Source organism: Dermacentor albipictus, chromosome 3, assembly GCF_038994185.2.
Source record: "Dermacentor albipictus isolate Rhodes 1998 colony chromosome 3, USDA_Dalb.pri_finalv2, whole genome shotgun sequence".
Taxonomy (NCBI): Eukaryota; Metazoa; Arthropoda; class Arachnida; order Ixodida; family Ixodidae; genus Dermacentor; species Dermacentor albipictus.
In genome coordinates this window covers 51596649-51617489 of record NC_091823.1, presented here as the reverse complement: position 1 = coordinate 51617489, position 20841 = coordinate 51596649, and the positions used below count along the sequence as shown (strand labels likewise).

The 20841-nt window shown below is 42.7% G+C and overlaps 1 protein-coding gene across 2 annotated transcripts in view; it reads right to left on the bottom strand.

The window, feature by feature from the left end:
- The window catches only part of LOC135914079 (nucleoporin p58/p45-like), a 45598-nt gene that overhangs the window by 16992 nt on the left and 7765 nt on the right, over nt 1–20841 (bottom strand). For both annotated transcript variants that reach the window (XR_010568202.1, XM_065446816.1), the window contains exons 6-12: nt 19159–19215; nt 18661–18711; nt 13228–14121; nt 8282–8752; nt 6674–6781; nt 5143–5164; nt 22–84 (exon numbers count right to left, since the gene is read on the bottom strand). Coding sequence is in view for 1 of the 2 variants with exons in the window: in XM_065446816.1 (XP_065302888.1) it covers nt 22–84; nt 5143–5164; nt 6674–6781; nt 8282–8752; nt 13228–14121; nt 18661–18711; nt 19159–19215 (1666 nt within the window). In the remaining variant the exon portion in view is untranslated. The remainder of the gene's footprint in view (nt 1–21; nt 85–5142; nt 5165–6673; nt 6782–8281; nt 8753–13227; nt 14122–18660; nt 18712–19158; nt 19216–20841) is intronic.

Sequence of the window (20841 nt, the reverse complement as noted above, 5' to 3'; positions counted from 1 at the left end):
AATGGCTTTGTACAAACTTACTTGAATGCCTCAACAGTCTCCACAATTGGTTGGGGTAAGCTCTCTTCCTTCACCGTTTTGTCACTGGAGATGAAATGATACATGAAATGTATTAAGTCATCTTCACATAATGAACTGAAATACTGCATGCAGACATAAAAGAAAACAGCACAGTCGACTTCTGTTAATTACAATACGGTTAATTTGATTTTTCAGTTAATTTGACATGAGATGACAGTGAAAACATACAATCGTTATGGCCATAGATAAATCTAACAGCTTTTTTCTGAATGGATTCTAGTTTGGAAATATCTTTTATATGACGAGGCGACCACACTACAGAAGCATATTCTAAAACAGGTCTAATTAGTGATTTATAGGCCGTAAGCTTGCCCTCTTTAGTAGGGTGTTTTAAAGTTCATTTTAGGCACCCTAATTTTCCAACGCTTTAGAGCAGACTATACTGACAAGATTATGCCAACTAAGGTTAGTTGTGAAAGCAAGTTCAAGGTATTTCAACTCATTAACTTCGTTAATACAGTACTCTTGAGTGCTGTACATTAATTTTAGGGGCTGTTTCTTGTTAGTAAAAGGATATTGATCTAGCAATGGCCTTTGCCAGATAACTTGAACTTCATCAGTCAGCACATATGCGCCTCCTGGACCCTATGGTGACCCCAATAGTGTAGTAGCAGTTATCTCAGTGGAGCTTGAGGTCAGTGAATGCATTGAACAGATGTCATCTCCTGTTGAAAACTCCTTTTTCTGGTCTGCCTTAAGAAAATTTTCAAGCAATAACCGCAGCTCAATGTGATTACAGCATTTACTCAATTCTAACAAACACCTTTTCTTTTGTCTCTCTCTCCAGGAAAATTGGGCCGCATATAGCCTACACGGTACAATCTGATACGAAACTAAAACCTCCTTCACAAAGTTTATATGCTTTACCGCGTGACACTGATGTATTGCGGCAAAGCTGACTTTAGGAAACCAGCTTCCATTGAGCAACATGCATGCATATGTGTTGCCTTGCTCTTTTTCTTACTAAAAATCGGGTGCACGCATGATTTCTACTTTGAACACATAGAAAGCGGGTACACGTTTCATTTGGGGGCAGGTTAGAATCAAGGCAAATACTGTGAAATGAATCAGCGCTGTGTTTTGCCGTTTTTTCTGCATGTTGTTTAATCCGACCTGCCAAATAATACGACATATTTCATTGGTCCCGTCAGGGTCGAATTAATGGAAGTCGACTGTATTCATAAAACTTAATATTAGGCTTACTGTGCTCAGTCGCAGAACTTAATAAAACTGAATTACATTTTGGGGCTTCATGTGAGAAAAACACCATTTGATTATGCAGTATGCTGTAGTGGGGTACTCTGGATTAATTTTGACCACCTGAGGTTTTCATACGCACCTGAATGTAAACACTCGAGTGTTATTGCATTTCACCCCCATCGAAATGCAGCCGTCACAGCCGGGACTCAACTCGAGACCTCGAGCTCAGCAGTGCTAACAATAGGGGCGCAAATGAATATGTTCCACTGTTGCCTGCAACAATCTTTATATGACATAGAGATCCAACTGCTTAGTGAGCAGCTCCTATCAAAGCTGGCACTGCCTTCCAAGCCTTGATAGCCGCAACTGTGCTTTTCAGAATATTTTTTCTGGTTTACTGCAATCACGCAGGGTACTGCCAATAAGCCTCACACTTGTTTAAGACACAACAACACCATCCTGTATGACACACACTAAGTAAACAGGCATTTTTCAAGTGCTGCTCCTGACACAATGTGCCCACCACACTCAAGAAAAGCTCACAGCAACAGTGTCCATTGTTGCTATGAGCTTTCTTATTCAAAGTGCCAAGATTCTTTCTGACTACAAGGGGTCTGCACTTAGCTAGTCGCATGTGATTGCCGAAGGTAGCAATGTGGCATCTTCTTCACCCTCATATATTGCACTACCCATTATATGCTCTAGTGCCTTGGCACCAAATCTGTTTTCCCTGATCATCCATCCCATCCTATTTATGATTAAAAAGTTAATAAAGATGTAGATACAAGGCAAGGTCGATTCAAATAGGCTGTGAAGCTTCAAGCAAAAGCAGTTCAGAACGAATTGTCACCGACATCAGCAAGGGTGGTTATGGTAGCACCAATTGAAGAGCGACTATATCTGGAAGGAACCAACACTGGGAAAGAAAAAATAGTTTTTTAATTAAAGGGAGACAAAGTTACATTTATTCAACAAAAATAAAATTCTTATTCAATTTTATATATGCGTGATAAGTAAAGAAAAGACAACTATTTTATCTTAATATTAATAAATATACCTTTTTTCAGTGCCCAGCGTAAGAGGGGACGTGGACGCCGCTATCATTTGCAATGCCGTGCAGCTCTTGAAGAGTGCAAAAAGGTGCGCTCGTAAAGGTCACCTGTTACAATATGCTCCCCTCAGACCTTGTGTGGATTTGCTTGTCGACGTTTGTCTGAATTTGGTGACGCAGGTAGCTTCATCGTTTCTTAACTTGTTCAGTCAAAAGTAGAAAGTTACGACTGCCAGATAATTGTTTACTTTGGTTTCATGCGACTGTGCTGGTGGACAGGCTTGGCGTCCGACAATAGGACCAGCACTCTATACCTAAAGGTTTCATTGGCTTCCAAAGAAAGTATGTTGAGTGCAGGGGTGCGATTTCGACACCCGTATGGCTGACCTTTTCCTGCAACACTTTCTGCACTGAAAGCTTAAAATGCCCATCAAGTCAAATGGTGGGGCATTTGAATATACAGCTCTAATGGCAGGCCATTAAAACAAATTTTGCGCCTTTGAGAACAAAATGATGTCACTTCTATTTTTAACACATATGGTGTCCCATTATTTTTTCTTCTGCCGGAAGTGTTCCCTCGTCACACAGATGGCATTAAGCCCCATGAACCACCGGTGAACCACCATGTTTTGAACGTATGGGCTTCTATGGAAGCTTCACTACGAGGTGTATTTACCTCGTACAAGGATTGTGAGTGCCATATAATCATAACGAGAAGGGAAAACAGATCTTGTGCCAAGGCACTAGAGCTTATAAAGGGTAGTGCAACAAATGAGGATGAAGAACACAACACATGCACTTATTTGAAAATAAAATTTTAGTCGAAAACACATGTAGGTTATTAAAGGCATTCAGCAGTGGAGTGGCAGAAGTAATGGGACAGCTCTCATGTTTGAATTTTGTGCTTCATTTGTCACATGGATGCAAACTGAACTGCTCTAAATTTACACCAGACATTTGCCTACAATAACACAGATGCTCATTTTTTCAAGAACATTTGTGAAGCTTAAAAAATAGATGCAAATGAGGAAATGTGTCATAACTTAACTTTTCTATTGAGGAAAGTGGGACATCATCACATTGGAGAAATGGGGCACATAACATATAGGAATTTGTCAGCTCTATCTTTTACGTGAGAAGGTGGACAGTGAACACAAATAAAGACCTCCGTGTTTTGGTTCTTGCTGCCACTTGTGGCTCTGGCAGCTTTGACACAATGTCTTCTTCGCTTCACACTGAACAACCACTTGGATTGGTGGGAACGAAGAATGCCTGTATTTCTTTCTTTTCATGACCGTCACTACTATAGACATGCCATCAGTTCTTCTGAACTTGTTTTTAAACATGACTGATCCTACCTCGAAAAATTGAACGAACAGTAAATTTTTAAGCCTTCCTTTGGGTCCCTTAAAATTCGATTGCCGGGCTCTATGGCTCCCTCATTGCTGGGGAGAGTTACGTTACTCTCAAGCTAGCGTTCTTCCAATGTCAGGAAAACGGACTTGTCACTCGGTGTGCCAGCTGGCTTTTCAATGTTTATGTTTATTTTCAATGCCTTTCTTTGCCATTAATACTGCGCTTCCTAAATTACCTTAAATTTATCCTCCGATACATGTGCTTGGATGTTGCAATTGTGTTCTAAAAATGATTTAGGAGCAAGTTACAAATATGCAAGAATAAGTAGGCAACCATAGAGAGAAAATGTGTGATTAAAATATTGACAAAAGCTTGCAGAACGGATAGGTAGGAGTGGGACAGTGTCCCACTCATTCCTCCATTTCACTGTCGCAATCCTCTCAAGAGAGCACAGGACAGAGCAAAATACCTTTTCATGTGGAACAGTCATTGATATATATATATATATATATATATATATATATATATATATATATATATATATATTTTTTTTTTCATCTGCACATATATACCCTGTTGTTTTTGCTTCAGAGTAGTAACAACAAAACGGTTTGTTACTTACTTCATGCAGTCAAAAAGGCGATTTTCTGTTCACCCACAGTTTTCCACAACGAAGCAGCCAGAGATTATGATAAAAATGTCATATCTTTATAAATGTCATATCTTATTAAGACAAACAGTCATATTTTTGACGGGTCTCCTCAACTGATATACTGAAGGTACACAGCAGAGGGAGTACATGACACATGCACTTTACTTCAGTATGCCATACCAACAAGGCTGAATTTCTACCCTTCCTTGGCCGCATTGCTCGGGTGGTATAGAAATATTTGAACTGTCCTCCTCCAACCATCCTAAAACTCCTGCCTCACTCCTACTAACTGTGCAAGCACCATAATATGTCTTTGTGTTCTTGCCTGCTTTCCTACCCTTACTTCATAAACAAATCAAACCAACCAAAATGTCAAACTGTCAACCAAAATGTCAACCTTGATGTACTAGACTAGAGTTTAGAATTGCACAGTAGTATTCCTGCTTAGCGCTCTTCTTTATCTGCATCTCTAAACAACAGAAAATATACACATATCACTGGCATTCTTCAATATCAGAGCAACCTACATGTTTCTTTTTTCTTTTTCATGCGCTGGAAATCAATATTTTTTTTTAAGTTCAACTCTGCGCGTAGATTGCTTACAATGGTAGGTGACAAGTGCACCTGTCACTAAATCGGTGAGCTGCCTAGGCCTCTGGATAAGCAGTCAGTAGTCAGCAGGTTGTCAACTATCACCTGCATCTATGCATCTTTCACATATTAAATTGTTCGCACTACCAACCGAGTGCCCCAGGTTGCTACAGACATTACAAGGATTGTGCATAGAAATCAAGCAACCCACCTTTTGCCTGCTGCCACAGAACCTGCAAAATGGCAAAAATCTGACAATAAAGAAGAGATAACTAAAAAACAATGACTATGTAAATACACGCAGTCTCTGAATAAGCAATAAAATAACCTCATGTTCACAAATCCAATTCGTTAAAACATAACATACTTTCCAGTAATATAGTTCCTGTAGGGATCAAAGTACTTTACAAGGAATATCTGACACAGAAACAAAGCGACAACCACGACTAACATGAGAAATCACAATTCCAGCAACTCTAACTGTATAACTTATGTAAACCTGGTTCCATATAGCACTAATTCTGTTTCAAATATTTAGCTAACATCTACATAGTGCAGTATGTGGATGTCAGATAGACCTTTGAGCAGCAACTTCAGAGCCTGCCCCCTAAGGCATGTTAAATGCCTTTGGTCTTACAATCTACAGAACTTGTGACATAATCCTTATTTGTCTTTTTCTTCTTGTTGTTGATATGCACGAAATATAAACTTTTTGCTTCAAGAACAGAATTTGTACAGAAAGGGGGAATGCACAAAACATAAGTTTGTCTACTTCAAACACAAAATTTGGACCAAAAAGGGTTAATGGTTTCTGAGCAGTTGAAACAGACCATTGTGTATGTAGTCACACATTAGTGTAGCAAAAATCACAAACAAGCACAGTTCAGCTAAATTTACTACCTGAATAATTATGATTACCCGTAAACTGTAGATTTTCCCACTTTTTGATGAGGCCAAAGAGCCCCTGACTCAGGCTCAATGACAAGATCTGGTGCTTTCTTGCACATAACCCCAACACCATTGCAATAATAGCACAGTGGTTGCATATCTTGCATAACGCTACCGGAGACAAAGAACCTCCTAGATTTTCTCAAGCTACCACTACATAAATGCCACAGTAACTGCTGCAATCTTGTTGCCAAAAAAAAAAAAAACCCACTGTGCTTGTTAAGGACAGTTTTAGCCAGTCAGTGATGTACTATTGTGGCAGCATAAAAATGGATGCTTCCACTTACATCAACGAAGAGCCACATGCACTGCACAACATTCAAAAAGCTTGTACGCAGCTTAAGCTCACTCTCATAAAAAATGTTAAACATCGCTTGAATAAACAGAACCCTTAACATCCTCACAGTTCAGCTTGATAGCAAGGCTAAGACAACACAAACTTGAACTGATAAATACATTTGAGGAAGTCACATACTATCTCATCTTCAAAAGCTCACCACAGCCTTTGTCAATAAAAAGAAACTAACTGTTGCAAGCAAGCTTTTAAACTGTTTTACTACACTGTACAATGTGGAAAAATCACAACTCTATAGTACTTAAAAGAATGAATAACGACAGAAAGCCTTCACATCTAACAGACTTCAGATCATCACAACTGCATCTTATTACGCTTAACATGCCCGAGATACGGAGTATTATGACGACCCCTTCCCAAATACATTAAGTTGTTCATTGCACATTCAGCGTGCCTACCAAGCCATGCGCTAAATTATGCATAGGGCCAGAGACTGTACCTGGCACGCTTGAACTTGGGTGATCCACACCTCCAAGACCAACAGCAGCCGTTGTCTTTGTAGGAGCAGTTGTGGATTGGCTAAAGCCTGAAGTGGAGCTCAGTCCTCCTACCATGAAACCAGAATATCATCCATAAATTTGTGTTCACTTATCATTTCTCCACTTGCAAACTTTACCAAACTTTACAGGGTGCTTCAGTGAGGACTGAGTAGTGCTTACCAATAGCACAGCCAAGACAGAGGTTATTTTCTTCGTAATTCATTATTCACATTTGTGGATATCTGAAATTGTGCTACATAACCACTGACTAATAATTTCATTATTAAAGCTTCACTGAGTGTTTTTATACTGAATTAGTTCCAGCTACATGTTGCAACTGCAGAATTTAAGCAAGTCAATCATCAAGGCATATCCACTTCGCAGGAGTTATGAGGCTGCTAGTTTTACGACATTGTCACGGTACGGTTTCTCTAGAGGAGCGTCAATGAAGAAGACACCTTTGATCTGGCGTGCGCTCTCAACCATATGGTCCAGCGCTTGATCATCTTGTAAATATATTGTAAATACGTTTTCCTTTGTGTCTGCCTCCACATAACAATATCAAACCCCGAAATGTGCACCCCACAAACATAGTTAATGAAGACAACTGAGCCAGTTGTTGCATTTTCAATGGCCGAGACAAAACTAAATGCAACAACAGACAACAGACGAGAATAAACTGACAGGACAGAATGCAAACTTTTACTGAAGCTGTTCATTTCTGTATCTTTTCATTCGTCATCCTTTATTGTCCTTAATTTTGTCTCAGCCACAAAAAAGTTTGTGGTTACAAATGGCTTAGTCCAGCAGCACACATGAAAGCTTCTCTTGGAAAATAATAATTAGAGCTTCAATACATATTGCAACAAGTTAATGAGAGATAAGATCATAACTAGATCCACTGTCTTAGCCCAGAGGAGTTGAACTGGAGTGTCTCTTACACAAGCAGCATCTCTCGGCTCAATCTACCAGATATAATAGTGGATTGGGTTGCTGAAGTAAAGGCAGCAATGACAAGCCATTCAATTCCTCTTTCTCAATCTATTTGCAACTTCACATGAAGTGCTCCAGGTCTATTCTTGTTAGTTTACAAGAGAGATATTGCTCCATAGTCTCTGCAGTATTGTGAAAGTAAGGAATACCAGCGTAGCAGTGCTTTATTACACTTGCTGTCGCTGTCCCAGCTGTTTGCCAGCTTTGTGTGTGTGAATTAATCTGCCCTGCACATGCACCTGGTATAGGTCACGCATACTAAGTAGCGTGTACACCACTGGCAGGTGGCCAGTACTGTAATAGTAACAGTGAATGGTAACGCTGCACCAACGCAGTTTGATTTCACAGCCCAGCCTCTACAAGTCTGACATGTGCCAGAATCTTAGCTTCAAGATCACCTTTATGTTTAAGCTTGGCTTTCGATTACTGATAACCGAGTGATGCAATGGTGAAAGTCCATGCTGTGCAGTAGTTATAACTGAGGCACGCGTACCATGGGAAATTATAGTTCAAAACCAGTCATTAATCTCTATGTAAAATAATCCTGCCCAGTGAAGAACAGGCAAACCACAAACCTAATGACAGCCCAGTAGATGTGGTGCTTGTCTGGCCAAAAGGTGCCATCCCTGGTGTTCCTGCAGCAAAAGCTGCTCCAAATGGTGTCGCTGTAGTAGCTGCTGGAGCAGCTGTACTGGCTGTGGCAGGTGTGACTGTAGGGGCAGAAGACGCCGCCGTTGTTGCACCAAATCCAGCAGGAGTGGGCAGTGTAGGAGCAGCTGTGGAAGTTGCCTGCGTGGTGGCTGGAGTGCCAGTGCCAAACACTGACGCTGCTGACGAAGGCGCAGAGGTTGCAGCTGGCACTGCTGCCGCACCCCCACCAAACACTGAAGCCAGTGATGGTGTGGAGGCGGTGGCAGGCGTGGTAGTTGTGCCACTGCCACCAAATGCTGACGCCACTGAAGGCATGGGGGCTGCAGGGGATGCTGCTGCTGTGCTTGCAGTAGCCATGAAAGGTGAAACAAGTGGTGGGGCTGCGGCAGAAGATGCTGTAAACAGGGAGAGAAAAGTAGTTGGCCCTCGAAACAAAGCCTAAGAGGCGTGGCTACACAATAGTGTTCAAGCACTTATGACAAATGAATAAGGTTCTTTTTGGCCTGCCCTGCATGTAAGGCTGCCCACAGAAGCTTTTGTAACACCAAAACTATGGGAAAAAAAGGAAAAAGAAAAGAAGAATGCCCTCACAGTCTAGGCTAAGAAGCAGGGATTGACTAGAGCATACCTGGCTCCTAAATTTCAGGCAAAACAAAGCCATCTCTGAATTCCATATTTCGAACTGTGTGCTATAGGCAATGAAAAAATTATGTTTTTGCATAGCGTTTCTGTTCACAGAAATGGTTGTGTGCAAACCAAGAACTTTGCAATCATGCTCTTCATGTTGCTCTTCAGGCTGACTTGCATAATGTTCACAAACCTTGGTTGTTGACATCTGCTAATCACAAAATCAAAAGCATGCAGCACAGGAGATGGCCAATGAGGGAATGCAGAAACACCTTCCAGTGCCTTGTCCCTTTCATATTTAATACAGTACAATTCATTTATAACAAAACCAACTGTAACCATATGTTAGAGATAAGAATGAGCAACCACAGCACTACCAATTCATGTATTCTATAGCAAAATGGACACTGTAAATATGTACATGGCACATGCACCAGCACGAAGGCAACCCTGTGGCTAGCACACTACAGTTGCTGTTTAGCAAAGGCAAAACCTTGGCAGAATTAATGGTGCTATACGCACAAAGCTAACTAACATTTTAAGTAAAAATGTTGCAGCTAGTTGTCATACAAGTTTCATATAAAAGCAGTCTTCTCATAGTACTACAATAAAACTGCGTTAAGCTGTACCTGCTTAAACAGTAGTTTCATTTTAAAAGTAGTAAAGTCAAATCCCCAACTCAGTGGCCATTGAACCTAATGTGTTTTGAATCCACATAAACCGTACCAGCTTATTATGTACATATCGTTCAGAACATAGTGTTTCCACTTTTCGTCATGCAATCACGACGATGTGTCGTTCCCATCGGGCGGCCAGCAGAACAACAAGCCTCAGAGATCAGAACAACTGCCTCCAAGCGCCCTGTGCGTTAGCGCGTGAAGCCACATCAACATCATTTCGGCGCCGTGCCAGGGAGCATTGTGGTGTTGTGCAAGCAAGGACTCATGACATGCCGATGCTCGGATAAATAGGTACTGGGTGCTCAGCATAGAAGAAAAATTAGACATCATTCGTGCTATCGAATGTGACACGAAGTTGGTGCTGGCACGCGACAGGGATCTACTGTTGATTACGGTGTGTGGCATTTGGGATGCAAAAAAGTTGCTCCGCAATGCTGGTGCGACCACCAAGAAATATTGGCTACAAGGTTTTACTTTTCCCCACCATTGCCTCTGTTGTTGCCGAAGTGTTGCCTAACGACAGTGATGAGCACAACACGGGAAGCGACAGCATGGGCGATTGAGGCCCGACAGTGGCAGAAGCTGCGTGCTACGTAAGCCTCATGTATGCAACTGTCGTGACGAGAATAGCAACCCACAATAAAAAAGGCACCCGCGACTTCCGCAGCGCTACCGCGCCCGTGCACGGAGAATATGCAATGCCAACAAGAAGCTGCCATGTGAGAGAGGCTGGCCGAAAAGCTGGCTCGCAGCTTCAGTAAGCTTGAGTCCACTGTCATCGCTGCTAGGCCGCCATGGCATCAAACAAAAATAACAGTTTTGTTGCGCGAAGTGAATAAATAGTGCATGTTTCTTTCCCCTTTCATCACACTCTCTCCGAGTTCCGTTTTTGACATATAATTGGTCGACCTCATGCTATTTTGAATAAGCAGTACTACCGTTTAGTACATACTTTTTCCGAGCTCCCGCCAACTACGGTTTAACAAGGTTTCACTGTACTAAGCATTTTGCCAACACTGCTTGAACTTGGCATGGCTGACATGGATTCCATTTTATTTGCCTGCAGTAGCTCAAGTGGTGCTGCCCCATATTTATTCATTTCACACAGTGCAGCTCCTGAGCTTTCGAGAATGAGTTCAAAGCCTTTTCTAAATTTGTGGCAGAGACAGTGCAACATTACTGCTACACAGATCTTGGTGGAAACTGATGAACAGGCTGGAGGGCACACTTATTCTCAGGATGTTGACCACCAGTGAGGTGACATTGAAGGGAGGCTGCAGTGTATTTTTACCTTAAACCTAAATGCAGATCTGAACATGTACCGTCTTATGAGAGGACTCTGCTGTAACAATGCCTTCCCACACTCGTATACCGGGTGTTTCTACAAAGACTATAGGTAATAGCAAAAATAGCCATTCTGAAATAAAAAGACTGTTCGTTTGGAGACATGCCAACAGCGGTGGTGACCATGGGGTGACACGGGTGATACAAGGTAATCAGTCACCAATTAACAAAAATGCAATAGTTCACTTTTATACTATGGGATGACACGGGTGACACAAGATAATCAGTCACCTATTAATTTAAGCAGGCTCATTGTAACGGTGAAATTGAAGGAAGCTCTCTGCACAATCCATATGAACTTCTGGATCTGGAAAAATGTGGAACTGTGGCACAGCAAATTTTGGCTATCGGAGCATGCGAAATTTGAACTTGGAGGCTGCAGCACACACACAGCTGCACATCTAATAATAATTTTGCATGTCGGGAGGGGCCCGACACATGACTGCAAAGGGTTAATTTACTAGGTTGACCTCAGACCCCCAATCGCTAAAAATGCTGATCATGGAAGTAGTCAGGACCCACAAGATTCATCTTGTGTGAGCAGAGGAGCGTTCCTGAACATATCCTCTAGCATGCAGTGGCAGAACGCACCTTGCATGGATGGCATCAATATCCTGAACTAGTAAATTCAGGACAAAGCAGTTTGCTTGCTGTTTCAGTGGAAGCTCTTGTGCAACTTGCCAGTATGCACTCATGATGTGTAAAAGCTTTACTGAACTGATGTAGTACTATTAAATTGTTAACTTCATTATGCTCAGGTTCAGCTGTGTTCCGCAAAACAAAATGTGTAGCCACAAAGTGGAGGGAGCCATTGGCCCCATGACATTTGAGACAGTGATCATGTTATCCATTTTTCTCACACCACAGTAACGCCTCACTTCTTTGTCAGTAAACACAGGTCAGTGAAATAACAAAATTTACTTGCAAGCTTAATTAAAGTAAATTTTGGTTGACAACTTGCACGCTGAAACATCTTACATGAGATGATTACCAAACATGGTTCAACTGCATTCCATTCCATTCATTCCATTAAGCATTAATTATCTCGCTATAAATCTAATGCTGACAGTACTCTGCAGACTTAAGTAACCAAGACTTTGAGAATACAACATCCAAGTTTCCAAAGTTCTACACTCCTGGCTAGCATATAACCAATGAAAGCAAAAGCTAGGTTTCTTGGCATACTTTTGATACAAGGGCCAGGAAATGCATCTATCAAATAACTGTGCTGTATTCTCCTGCTTTAAAAAAGAAAGACCTTTCTCTACCACTGACAAATATGATCACTGAAATTTGTGCCAACATAGCCGATGACAAGTGTATTCATCACAAGGAAAAGATACTTAGTGTCAAACAACGATGAGTCTATCCAGTAGCTTGCTTCTCGTTGCAGTTTTTTGCACTTGATGGCAGCATTTGTCAATGTTTGTTGAAGTTAATGTACATGGCTCCCTTTAGGGAGCTAGAGTTGCGCCAAGGCCCTTCATCTTGGACTCCAAAATTATGCGAGACACTCGCTCCCTGTATGCGTCGCCTGTGTGGCACTGCCAGCAGTGCTTCTTTCTGTTTATTTTTATTCTTTATTATGTTTGCAAGTACACATCGATCACTATCATTGTGATCACAAGCCTGGATTTTACACTTGTATGTCTTATCTAATGACTGCTGAAAATGCAGCATGTGAGAAACACATACACCGGCGCATGGTGACAACTGTGAGCCTTTCCAATTTCTACGCAATACGCCAAATATAATGATAAGCTTTCATAGATAAGCTAGAATTCTTATTAGACATGCATATGTGATCACAGCTCGTGACAGCTGAAAGACATGAATACACGTATTCAAGAATCAGTGCTGTCACATCCAACATTCCTTGTGTTTAAAGTATGAAAGGTGGAAATGATCCAGGTGAATGATGTAAGGAATTGCATGCACTCATACATTGTATGAGTGCATGTATGCATATATCGATCTGCAGCTCTGGTTCTCTACAGGAAACCAGTAACGTAACTCTAATGTTAGTGGCAATGTGTGTAGTTTGCTCTTTACTATCGGTTTCTCGAACAATTACATGGTGCATCATACCTCTGCTTATTTTGGTACAATTTTCTTCATTTCCTGCGGTACGGAAAGATTTAAGCCATGCTGCCACAAGAAAACACTACAGTGGTTCTGACTGATCCATTCCAAAAACTTGTAGATAAAAGCACCCTTACCAGTGACCCCCATACCAGTAGCTGTTGTTGCAGGTTGTGCTGCAGCTGCTCCAAAACCAGCAAAAGGCGTGGCAGTGGTGGTGGCTGATTGTGCCACGCCAAAACCGGGAGTGGCAGCAGACGATGCAGGCGTAGGTGCTCCGAAACTGAATGTCGGAGCAGCAGCACTTGCTGCAGGGGCTGCACTTGTCACAGATGGCACTGCTGCCATTTGAGTTTGTGCACCAAATGAACCAAACAATGAAGGGGTGGAAGCAGTGGTAGCAGCAGGTACAGCTGCTCCAGAAGCAGCACTTGTGGCAGGGGCCCCTCCAAAGCCAGGCAAAGATGCAGGAGCTGATGTCTGACTTGGCACGGTCCCAAAGCCACCAAGCATGCTTGCAGAGGTTCCTGTAGTAGTGGTCGCTCCAGTGCCAAAGCCACCAAAGGCTGGTGGGGCACCAGTGCCTGTTGAGGCTGGTGTGGAACCAAAGCCACCGAAGGTAGGTGTGGGTGCAGGAGCTGTGGTGGTAGACCCAAAAGCAGCACCGAACCCTGCTGGTGCCACAGAATTTGCAGATGTAATTGTACCGGAGCCACCAAAACCAGCTGGAGCAGAGGTGGGTGTGGCTGTAGGTGTCCCAATGCTACCAAAAGCAGTCGACGCAGGAGTGGCCGTAGTCATTCCAAACGCAAAGCCTCCTGGTGTGGTGGAAGTTGCTGGGGACGGCATGGCAGTGGTTGTTGACGCAAAGCTTCCAAATGGAGTGGATGCTGGACTTGTGGCCCCAAAACCACTACCAAAGGCTGGCGCAGCGGCTGCTGTTGCAGGGGTGTTTGTGAACCCAGCAAATCCCGTTGGAGCAGACGTGGTTGCAGGAGTGGTTGATTGTGCGGTGCCAAATGCCATGCTTCCTGCAGTACGGCATAGTGCAAACCAGCAATTAACTCTGTATATTTCCTTGCTGGCCAAAAGACACAGCATAATGAATTACGACCAAAGAAGTTGTGATGGCTGATAACTATGCCAAACACACTGTCTGCATTGCGTGTGTGTGTCCATATACAGTAGAACCGTGCGCATACGTTATGTAAAAGAAATACAAGAAAAAACTTACCCGACTGTGAAAACACACAATTCAAAGTCCCTAAAAAAATTCAGCAGACTGAAATGTAGTAGACATCTACATAACCTGAAGTGTGTGAATCATTGTAGCACGTAACACAGACATGCACTGATCTGGTGGGGCCCACCTAAGACTGGCGTTGTCGTTCGTGCAGCTTTGGCGAGCTTATGTTCATACTCCTCGAATTTGGCCTGGGTCAGCAGTTTCTTCAGGCAGAGCATTTTGTGGGAGCTTTCGATGTTCCCACTCAGCAAGAATTGTTGCAGCGCGAGAAGCCAGCACGCATCGAGTTCATGGTGTTCGAGCACATTGTTGTTTTAAGAGGGAGATGGGAAACTGAAACGAAATCGAACTGGTGGGCAGCACTGGAATACAGTAAAACCTCGTTAAACCGTACCCGCTTAAACAGTAGTTTCGTTTTAAAAGTAGTAAAGTCAAATATCCGACTCAGCGGCCATTGAACATAATGTGTTTTGTAACCGTATAAATCGTACCAGCTTATTGCGTACGTATCGGTAAACACATAGTGTTTCCACTTTCCGTGGCGCAAACACGGTGGTGCGTGGTCTTCATCGGGTCACTTGGCAGAACAAGCCTCAGAGATTGAAACCTTGTAAGAACAACGGCCTCTTAGCGCCCTGTGCATTTGCGCGTGAAGTCACATCAATATCAACATCATTTCGGCGCCTTGCCAGACAGCGTTGTGGCGTCGTGCAAACAAGGACTCGCGTCATGCTGAAGCTCGGAAGAAGAAAGACGTCGGGTGCTCAGCACAGAAGAAAAATTAGAGATTGTTCGTGCTATCGAACGTGACATGAAGAAGTCGGCGCTGGCATGCAACAGGGATCTGCTGTTGACTATCCTGTGTGGCATTTGGACTGCGAAGCAGTTCTAGGCAGTGCTGCTGTGACCGCAAGGAAATGACAGCTACGAGGTTCAACTTTTCGCCATCGTTGCCTCGGTTGCCGAAGTGTCACCTAGTGACAGCACAGGCAATTGAGGCCCGACAATGGCAGATACGTCAGCCTCATGAATGCAATCGTTACGACGAGAACAGCACTCCACAATGAAAAAGGTGCCCCACGACATCTGCAGCGCTACCGCGCCCATGCACGGAGAATACGCAACGCCAAGAAGGAATCTGCCATGCGAGTGTTTGCCGAGAAGAGGAGGCTGGCTGAAAAGCTGGCTCGCAGCTTCAGTAACTTTGAGGCCATGGTCATCGCTGTTAGGCCGCCGCAGCATCAAATGAAAAGAACACTTTTGTCGCACGAAATGAATAAATACTGCATATTTTTTTCCCTTTCATCGCACTCTCTCTGAGTTCTGTTTTTGACAGGTAAGTGGGCGATCTCATGCTATTTCGGTTAAGCAGTACTACCGTTTTGTACATACTTTTTCCGAGCTCCAGCCAACTACGGTTTAACGAGGTTTCACTGTGCAATGCCACTAGAGCAAAAGATAATGCTTACTTCGTGCTGCCTGCAGCTGGCAATGGTGGCAAGTTTGGGTTACCGCATATTAAAAACATGCAGTATGCTTTCAATGGCACTGCGCCACATGCTCTTTGTAACAGATAGGTGAAGTTGCATATTGCAATAGGTTGGCGATGATAGCTGTGAATGGCAACGTGCAATGACCTACGAAGAGATTGACTGGTACCAAAATAGGAAACTGAGTGCATGGCAGCATTTTCACATGACACGAACTGGCGAGTAATGCGGGGAAGCTGCCTTTGCAGGTACCTACTGCTCTCAATTGCACGTGCCTTGCTTTGTTTCTTGTTTACATGGGATCTAGCAGTCAGAAAACGTGTTGTACAATTACAGTTGGGCAGTATACTGAATGTTGGTTCCGAAAGATTGCATTTTGCAGAAATGTATTAACCAATAAAGAAGGGTGTCATTTTTTGCATTCTGGATCGCCAAAATTGGAACCAGAAAATCGTGTGAAACAGAATCATGTCAACAAGGTTTGAGAGTGAGTGAGTGAGTGAGTGAGTGAGTGAGTGAGAAGGGAATACATCTACTTAGGGCAGGTAGTGACTGCGGATCCGGATCATGAGACAGAAATAATCAGAAGAATAAGAATGGGCTGGGGTGCGTTTGGCAGGCATTCTCAGATCATGAACAGCAGGTTGCCATTATGCCTCAAAAGAAAAGTGTATAATAGCTGTGTCTTACCAGTGCTCACCTACGGGGCAGAAACCTGGAGGCTTACGAAAAGGGTTCTACTCAAATTGAGGACGACGCAACGAGCTATGGAAAGAAGAATGATAGGTGTAACGTTAAGGGATAAGAAAAGAGCAGATTGGGTGAGGGAACAAACGCGAGTTAATGACATCTTAGTTGAAATCAAGAAAAAGAAATGGGCATGGGCAGGACATGTAATGAGGAGGGAAGATAACCGATGGTCATTAAGGGTTACGGACTGGATTTCAAGGGAAGGGAAGCGTAGCAGGGGACGGCAGAAAGTTAGGTGGGCGGATGAGATTAAGAAATTTGCAGGGACGGCATGGCCACAATTAGTACATGACCAGGGTTGTTGGAGAAATATGGGAGAGGCCTTTGCCCTGCAGTGGGCGTAACCAGGCTGATGATGATGATGATGATGAGTGAGTGAGTGAGAGAGAGAGAGTGAGAGAGAGAGAGAGAGAGAGTGAGTGAGTGAGTGAGTGAGTGAGTGAGTGAGTGAGTGAGTGAGTGAGTGAGTGAGTGAGTGAGTGAGTGAGTGAGTGAGTGAGTGAGTGAGTGTGGATGCCTGAGAGTGTGCGCACGCTCGCGACAGTGTGGAAAGTGTCAAGCAAACTTCACAGGAGTATTTTCTTGTATGAACTAGTGCTTCGGTCATTCACTACCCTTAAAGGGACCCTGAACCACTTTCTATCGAAGTCAAGAAATGCAATTGAAGTTAATTAGACTATTTCAGAAATACTTTGCCGCATAAAGTTCTTCAATGCGTTCAGCAAAAGCGGAGTTATTGGCAATCAAACATACCATTAGCGGTGCTTTTGTTCCTTCTTTAACTGTGAAGCCTGTAACTGTGGAGCGGTGTGTGTCCACAACGCTCCGCCTACTGAACGTCACCATGGCGCACAGTTCAAATTTGATTTTCGACGTTCATGTAGACACCACTATTTTTGATTTTGCCGCCTACGATGTGCCGAACATAGCTGTCCTCAGCGAGTCGCAGTGCACTCAGCCAGTGGACTCATCGCAGCACCCCACGGCAGCCACAGTATCTACGCTACGTAGCAGACCGCAGCTACATGCAAATGGAACATCAGCTTTGTGCACAACAGGGCTACAGTGCGCGCTCACACTCATATGCTCCTATATGGCTGTGCTAGGTGGTGTGGACCGGCTTTGTCCTGCACCAGCTTGGTCGACAGATAATAACCACATTCAACTTGTGCACTTTGAAGCGCTATAAATAGCTCATTACAAAGTAAAGTCTGCCAAGGCGTCTAACCAGGAGCGGCCAGGAGCAAGCGTGCGTGTAGTCTGGCCTTAAGTTTCTCATGGTTCAAGGCTAGATGAGCATTCAAAACTAGTCAAAATTAGCGAGACCTGACAGCTACGACACCGATAAGGCAGGTGGCCACAGCTTAATTCCTATGCCGGCAGCCGCAGCCAAGTGTGAGCAGGCAATAGTCGGCTTCTTCTGAAAGCATGTAATTACTGCCGAAATTCAAGAGCGGATTTTTGCTAACTTCACCCTGTTTATTAAACTGCGTCAATAAATATACACAGTAACAGCATGGAAGAAGTGCACTGATCAAACACCCTTCTTGATTGATGTGAGCTATTGGCCAAGAGCAGCCGCATATGGGAATCTGCTATATTACGAAACAAACCGTCCAGGAAAGAGTGAGGAGCAAGTTTCTGTTGAAAAGGAGGCGTTTGAGAGAAAGGTGACTTTGCGCTCCCCTTGCGAGCTCCACACACCGCTCATGACTGCAAAATTTGAATGAGATGTTCACAGCAGCGTGCACTATCCGTAGACTGTGTTTTTTCACCAAGCTGCGGGTTGGTTCAGGGCCCCTTTAAACCAGAAACTATGCAAAGGCTAAAGGATTGGTATGTGCTTTGACATAAAATCTTCCACTTTTTATCATTCTTCAACATATCTCAGTACATGTCAAATGAAGTAAGTCAATGCAACAAGCAAGTGTTGTAAAAGATCACGTTTTTGCCTTGAGACTGACTTCATAGCTTTCTTTTCTTTAGGTGCTGCTTCAAAGTCAAACAATACAATATATTCTAAAGGAAACAAGCGTAAGGAGAACTACTACAAAGCTGATGCGCTTCATTAAGCAATCCTTTACCTGTCTGTGGCCTCACTGTAGCACTTGCCATGCTGAAAGGGTGGGCAACGCCTGCGAATAAAAGCAACAAATTGCATACTGTCAAAGAATCTGTTTCAAGCCTTTTGGCAAAGCACACTTCAAACTGTGGAGGGTCACAGGACAGAAGCATGTCTAATACAGTATGCATTAAAATATGCCAAAAAGGCAAAGTGAAACCTTCCAGCAGTACACACAAAAATAATCGTCTAATTGAAGTGATTTAATGTTTCTTAACAACACAAAGATAAAGAAATGGGCATACATACACACTCGGACAGACAAATGAGCACAGAAGGCAGAAAACAAGCATATAGCATAGCAGTTGTACTATCTTTCTTTCTTACATACACACACAAGAAAGAGGAGCAAAAGATGCTTTGTGCACCTGACAAATGCTTTATGCACCCAAAATTCACAAAAAAGCTATACAGCACCCGCAGTTCACAATAAATATACAACAGTATAAATGTAACCTACCCACTGGTGCCGTAGTAGTGGCTGATGGTGCTCCAAAGGAGAAGGGTTGGGAGGCAGCTTTTGGCAGAAAATAATTAAATACATCACGTTAAAAAAATAGTACAAACATGTGTACAATACAGCCTGTCAAATATGCCATTAATTCATTTTTATTTTATTTTATTTTTTGTTCTTCCTTTTCTTTTTTCACAAAGTATATAACAGAGCAGTCAGTAGTGGGCTTTTATGATTGTGAGCAATGCAGCAATATACCATTTCAATATAGTGTTATGCTTATTTCACTATCATAATGTTACGGTGTTACCAGAAGGCAGTGAAGTGCAGTGAAAGTGCCTTACTGCTAAAATGGCAGTTGTGCATTTCGACTGCAAAGGTATGTTGCCAAATAATTACATTGCGCCACAGAGAATCTGGAAAAAAACTAAGAAACTGCACAAATAAATAAGAACAAGGAACACCATATTGCCCTTTCAATCCCTCTAACAAGATCAGCAAGATGCAAGGAGACCTGCAAGGCTGCCAAATGGCCGTTTCTAGTATTGGCACAAAAAATATGGTGCAGATAACTAAATTTTAAAAAATCAACCACAGTGTTTTCATCATGTTAAAATGGCTCAGTTCAAACAAAGCTTTCAGTAAACTTTCTGCATCATGGGAAAATTAGTACCAATGTAATGTGGCTTCTTCGGCCAAAAACTGTTGAATAAGACATTCACAGAGAACAGGAAAATAATGATACAACTCGCATAGAAAAACATCTCTGACGATGTTGATGGTATATTTGAATTAATTTGTGTCAACAAGGCAGTACAACTATTTTAGAAGACATGATGAGCGCTTAGTAAAAAAATTTATTTTAGGATGCTTTCACCAGTGTGAGAGAAATTAGTAGTCCCCAGAGAAGAAAGTGTAAATATGCGCTTACTCTCAAATAACTTTTTGTCTGACTAAAGAATATACAGGGTGTTCCAGCTAAGTCAGGCCAAACTTTAAAAAGTTTGCGTGTGATATACAAGAATGCAACCAACTTAGTATTGTTTGCTCTCCACTTGATCAACTAAATGTATCCTTTACTATTAGCTCAAGTAATTATTATTTACAATAATTAATTAGCCAACCTTCAAAAACTTGATTCATATGCAAAATATTCAATGTACAAGTTGTAGAACCTATTGAGAAATATCCAAATCATTTATTTCTGTGCTGATAGCAGCTGTGGTTTTGATTTTTACGGGCTGCAAAGAAAGCGTGCAATATTTGAAAACATACCACTTGACTACATGCTTACGCAAAGCCACATTAGCGCACTCAAACATCCTATTAATGAAGTATCGATGCAGCATGTAGACGGAAGGCATGAATAGGCTGCAAGAAAAAAATGATAGGCAATGGCCACACCCATCATCTCCATCCGATACTTCCATCATCTGCCGCCAAAACCTTCTCCCTCTTTACGATGTCAACAGAAAAAACACTGGCAGAGCTCTAAGAATAACCATGCATTATTTACTGCATATCCCAATGCTTCAACCAACAAGATATCTTGGCAACAGTGGAAGCCGAGACTATTTTATTAGATGCATCTTATTTGCTCAAAGGCTGTTTGCGCCATCGGTCTGCGTGCAGTATCGATCATTTCGTGGCATGTTTGAGGGCACTAACGTTGCTGCGCATAAGCACGTA